General features: G+C 46.2%; 1 protein-coding gene across 4 annotated transcripts in view; it reads left to right on the top strand.

Annotated features, from left to right (window-relative positions):
• Positions 1 to 936: 936 nt before the first annotated feature.
• The window catches only part of Ube2d4 (ubiquitin conjugating enzyme E2 D4 (putative)), a 23,436-nt gene continuing 19,301 nt past the window's right edge, over positions 937 to 5,071 (top strand). Inside the window, exon 1 of one of the 4 annotated variants that reach the window (XM_023714571.1) lies at positions 937 to 1,055. In XM_023714571.1, coding sequence (XP_023570339.1) covers positions 1,032 to 1,055 — 24 coding nt within the window. In that variant the 5' untranslated portion in view covers positions 937 to 1,031. The remainder of the gene's footprint in view (positions 1,056 to 5,071) is intronic. The other 3 variants (XM_004630394.2, XM_023714573.1, XM_023714572.1) reach the window with 3 other exon arrangements.

Below are 5,071 nucleotides of genomic sequence, written 5' to 3'. Positions count from 1 at the left end.
GCTAGCTTTGGGAGGTTCTTTGGGGGTGAGGGCACCAAGATGGGGGAGCAGGCAGCCAAGAGCGAAGGAATGAAAAAAGGAGAACTATTAGAAATCCTTTAGAATCAGGTAAGCTAGAGGTTTACAGAGGAGGTAAAGCTGGAGAGTACTAGACCCTGAAGGGCCCTGGATGACTCTGAACATAGCGTCATAGGCCACTGGGCTTTTTTTAAGACTTCTGGAAAAAGGGTGCAGCCTGGTGAAAATCTACATTTTTAAAGTATAGTTCATCAAGTTGTATGGAGGTCAGACTGAGGGCCTGACAGAATGGAAACCTAGGACTTTAATCCTCACGGGGCAGCGACAACCTCTGATTACATCTCTGACCCTAAAGAAATTGAAGCAGCATCCCCTTTTATGCTTCTAAGTGTCTCACCTCGGTGGAACCTTCACCACTCTTGTCATTACTATGTGAGATACACTGACACTGTACTCTATTTCACTTCATAATATGTTACTTGCCATCCGTTACACTGATGTTGTGACACGCTGATTCATAATCACGGTTTGAAAACTGACTTAGACAACGCCCAGGGCTTGGGGAAAAGACAGGGAGAAATAACTGCTGCCATTTCTGCAGTTTCCAGCCGCAGTTCCGAAGGCGCCGTTCTCCTGGTCCCTGCACTTAGCAGGGCGCTTACTATGTACATCTGCTCAGAAAAACTGCAACCTTCCGACAGTAATGCACAAATAAAAGCGTACGTATACTCACAGGGCCGGGAACCACTACCCTCAGGAGTTACGTGACAGCCTGGGGAGGAGCCCGCACGGGGACTGGGAGCATAGCGGGTGACGGCCTGCAGAAACCCGTCCAGTCCCTGTGCCCGGCCCTGGCTGACCTCCGCGGCCGCGGAGCTGGCCTGACCGCCCCACAGTACCCCGCGGCGCGCACGCGCAGAGGGTAGCTCCCGGCGTGCAGCGCGGCGGCCGAGCCGGCAGCGGGCCGCCGCGGGCAGCCCCTCCGGGCCGCGAGGTCCGGAGAAGCGCGGAGGATGGCGCTGAAGCGGATCCAGAAGGTAAGGGGCCGTCCCACCCTTCGACTCCTCGGACCTCTCAGGAGTCGAGGTGCGGAAAGGCGCCTTAGGCATGGAGGACCTGCGGGCGAGGCACAGCGGGGCGTGCGAACACCTGCGGGCGAGGCAGGTGGATCCGCCGCGGGCGCAACCTTTTAAGGGAGCGGCTCGTGCGCGGGGCGGGTCCTACTTACGTGGGCGGAGTCGCGCGGCGGGGTCACGTGCGCGCCCGCCGCCTGACCAGAGCGCGGGCAGAGCTCCGCCGGGGAGAGGTCCGAGGCTGCTGTGGGGCTCGGGGGAAGGCGGTGGGGCGTTGGAGTAGCAGGGTTCTAATCCCGTGGTAACAGGCCTGGTGGGAGTTCAGGTCGTTAAAGTGGGATTTGGAGACTGCACAGCTGAAAATGGTATTTTCAGTTCCGTCTTCTCACCATTTGTTCATCTTTTAGCCCATTTACTTCCAGACTTTTTCCTGTACTTTAAGAAAGTATTCTTGGTGCTGTATTTTGTGCCACGTTTTCACATAGCTTTATTTTTTTCCACATAGCTTTAAATATAAGCACTTTCCGTGCTGTGAAATAGTCTTCATAATCGTAATTTTTAACTTCCCACAAGTCGATGCGAAGTAGTTTGGAGTGGGTAAAAAACAAGGGTGAGGGTGTCAGATAAACCTAAATTGCAGGCATAGAGAATACAAAATCAGAGGTCTGAGTTCAATCCCCGGTTCTGCAAAAAAAAAAAAAAAAAGAATACAGAATCACTTGCAAGGGAACGTCAACGAAGCATTGAATCTTTCCTGATCTCCCTGTACTATGTCTTGATAGCGTTATCTTTGTTAGATGATGCGTGCTTAGCACTTAGTCAACTATGTGAGTTAACTCTCACTTTTATTAGGCATTTTTCATTAAACTGTGATGAGCACCACTGTGAAGTGAGCTTTGTTTGTTTCAGGGACTTTGTGTTTTGAGCCAGGTTCTTGCTGTTACCCAAGCTGCCCTCCAACTCCTGGACTCGAGGGATTCTTCTGCCTCAGCCTCCTGAGTAGTTGGGACTACAAGCACTTGTCCAATTTAGCCATTTTATTACTTCATATTATTAGGTTTGATTGCCAGAGGTGGAATTACAGACTAAGAGCATGACCTTTTTTTTTTTAATTTTTAAGCGACCCCAGGGCTGAATCACTGAACTGCATTCCTAGTTAACATCTTGATTTGGTTATTTGTGTTTTATCTTCTCCTCCTCCTCCTTCTCCTCTTCCTCCTCCTCCTCCTCTTCCTCCTCTTCCTCCTCCTCCTCTTCTTCCTCTTTCTCCTCCTCCCCTTCTTCCTCTTCCTCCTCTCATTTCTTCCTCCTCTTCCCTTTCTTTCCTTTCTTCCCCTTCCCCTTCTCCTTTTTTTTTTGCGAAACTGAGGCTTGAACTCAGGCCCTCGTGCTGCCAGGGAAGTGCTTATTCTACTGAGCCATCTCCCTGGCCCTCCTTCATTTTTTCAAGACAGGCTCTTGCTAGGTAGTACAGGTTGGCTTTGAACTCACTTATGTAGCCCAGGCTGGTTTCAAACTTGTCTGCTTGCCTCAGCCTCCCAAGTGCTGGGATCACAAGCATGTGCCACCCTGCCCGGCTTTTTGTCATTTGCTTGTTAGTCAGTGTAGAGCTGGCTAAAAGCTCACAACAGTACCTATGTGACAGCCTGAATTTTGGGCTCCTTTGAAATTTCCTCTGCTAGATAAATTAATCTACTGCCCTTAATCTGACTCTCCCACAAAGGCTCAAGACATAGATAAAGCGTGGGGAAATTTTCTTCCAGGGTATAACATGTGGCCTGGAGCTCAACTGCCAGGAGAGTCCTTCTTCCCACCTGGAATCTCCTGAGCCTGGGCTTTACTGTCTACCTTTTTATCAGTATTATGTTATTCTGAGTTCTGGCCAAAATCCCCCATCAACTTGCTGGAGTATAGTATTGTAGACCTCCAGCAAGCAGCTCCAAACCTTTCCAGACTCTTCCCATAAACCTCCTGTTTAATCAAAACTGGTTGTATAGGCACAGCAACAGACCCACTTCCAGGACCAAAATGACAGTTCAGTGGAGGTAAGTGCATTGTTGATACCAACATATGCACTTAAGTGTAATTGCTTTATTTTATTTGTTTATTTTTTGTGGTATCGGGGATTGAACTCAGGACCTTGTGCTTGCCAGGCAAACACTTACTCTACTGAGCTATCTCCCCAGCCCCAGTTTAATTGCTTTAAAGATATCTTTAACTGGAGCAGTGGTGCACATCTGCAGTCTCAGTCAGGACGATGAGGCAGAGCAATCAAAAGGGAATATAAAAAGGCCTATGTTAGTATAAAATACAGTGTACACACCCATAATTCCAGTGCTGTGAGAAGCTGAGACAGAAAGGTAGACCTGAAGCCCAGCCAGTCACTAGGCAAGTTAGTGGCTTAGGGAGCGCTAAGGATGTGGCTCAGTGCAGAGGCCCTAATGTCAATCTTCAGTACGAAATAAAAAAGGGAGGAAAGGAAAAAAAGAAACGGAATGAATAGAATGGGCACAGTAACAAAGAGAATAAGTTTTATGACTGGAACAAATATTTGTTGTTGAGGGGAGATAGCTCAGGGGTATAAGCGCCTGCCCGGCAAGCACAAGGACCTGGGTTTGAGTCCCCCACCTCCCGTACCACATGCTTTGCCAGCCTTGTGCCATGCCAGTCACTGAAACTGGGCGTGGCAGCACATGCCTGTAATCCCAGTACTGAGGAGGCTGAGACAGGAGGATCACTATGAGTCCAAGCTGTGTAGTGAGACTCTGTACCAAATAAATAAAACCATATATATATATATATATATATATATATATATATATATATATTTGTTGGAGGAAAGTCAGTAGTTTCCTTTTCCCAGGCCACACAGCCAAATGCTTCACAGACCCCAGAGAGAAGCTACCACTGCGCTGCAGTTGGTGTGGCTGGGCCCCTTCTCCTTGCTGGGATCCCTGCCAAGAATGCAAAATCCCTGGGATTTTGCAGGATGAATTGTTATTTGTCAAACTCCAGAAACAGCAGTGGAGAAGTAAGATGGGCTACATTCCCAGAAGGCACAGTAGTGTTTCTGTGTAGACCTTGGTGACAGTCGGATGCTCTGCATGTGAAGAAGTTTTGGGAATATCTGAACAAATCAGTTCATTTATTTCATATATTTTTCCTTTTTTTTTTTTTTTTTTTTGGCATGTATGAGTGATTCTTGATTTAAAACAAGAATAACAACAAAAACTCCAAATATGTCCATAAAAGCCTAAAAGAGTTCTTTCAATGAGGACAAATTTAAAATAAAATTGAAGTTTAAAGAAAGCATTGATGTTAGGTTTTTGTTTTGTGGTTTTTTTTTTTTTTTTCATTTATGTATTTGGTACAGGGTCTCACTACACAGCTCAGACTCATAGCAGAAGGCACAGTAGTGTTTCAACTGCACCTCTAGTTTTCAGCCTCCCTAGTGCTGGGATTACATATTTGTGACACCATGACCAGACTAGTTTTTTTTTTTTTTTTTTTTTAAATACTGAGAATGAGGACCTTGTGCCTTCCAGGCAGGCACTGTGCCGCTGAACTATATCCCCAGCCCCGATGATAATTTAATTGCCAACGTGTTTTCTTTCTTAGTTGTATATAAAGTTGTGTCTTACACCAGATGATATCTTGGATTTGATAAAACAGTGAAAGAGTTGAGTATGTACCATCATTTACGTAACCTATTCTTTAGTAATACTTAATCTTTTACCCTTCTTTCCCCTTTTTGGGGACTCTATTTTTATCATCACTTGTAATTTGATTACTATACAACCTTTACCTGCATCATCATTTATGAGTCACAAAATGTATATTTAGGTAATAGGTCCCCAGGTTCATAAGTCAGAAGATTTTTATAAAGACTCTGCAGGGAATACTGCACTGTTGTTCCCCACTGTCCAGTTTTCCCTTCTCTGGGAGGGACCAGTGTTACTAGCTTTTAAGTTATACATATT

Source organism: Octodon degus, unplaced genomic scaffold (genome assembly GCF_000260255.1).
Source record: "Octodon degus isolate 3935 unplaced genomic scaffold, OctDeg1.0 scaffold00035, whole genome shotgun sequence".
Classification (NCBI taxonomy): Eukaryota; Metazoa; Chordata; class Mammalia; order Rodentia; family Octodontidae; genus Octodon; species Octodon degus.
Note: the sequence above shows the minus strand (reverse complement) of the source record. Positions and strands in the feature narration are given on the sequence as shown.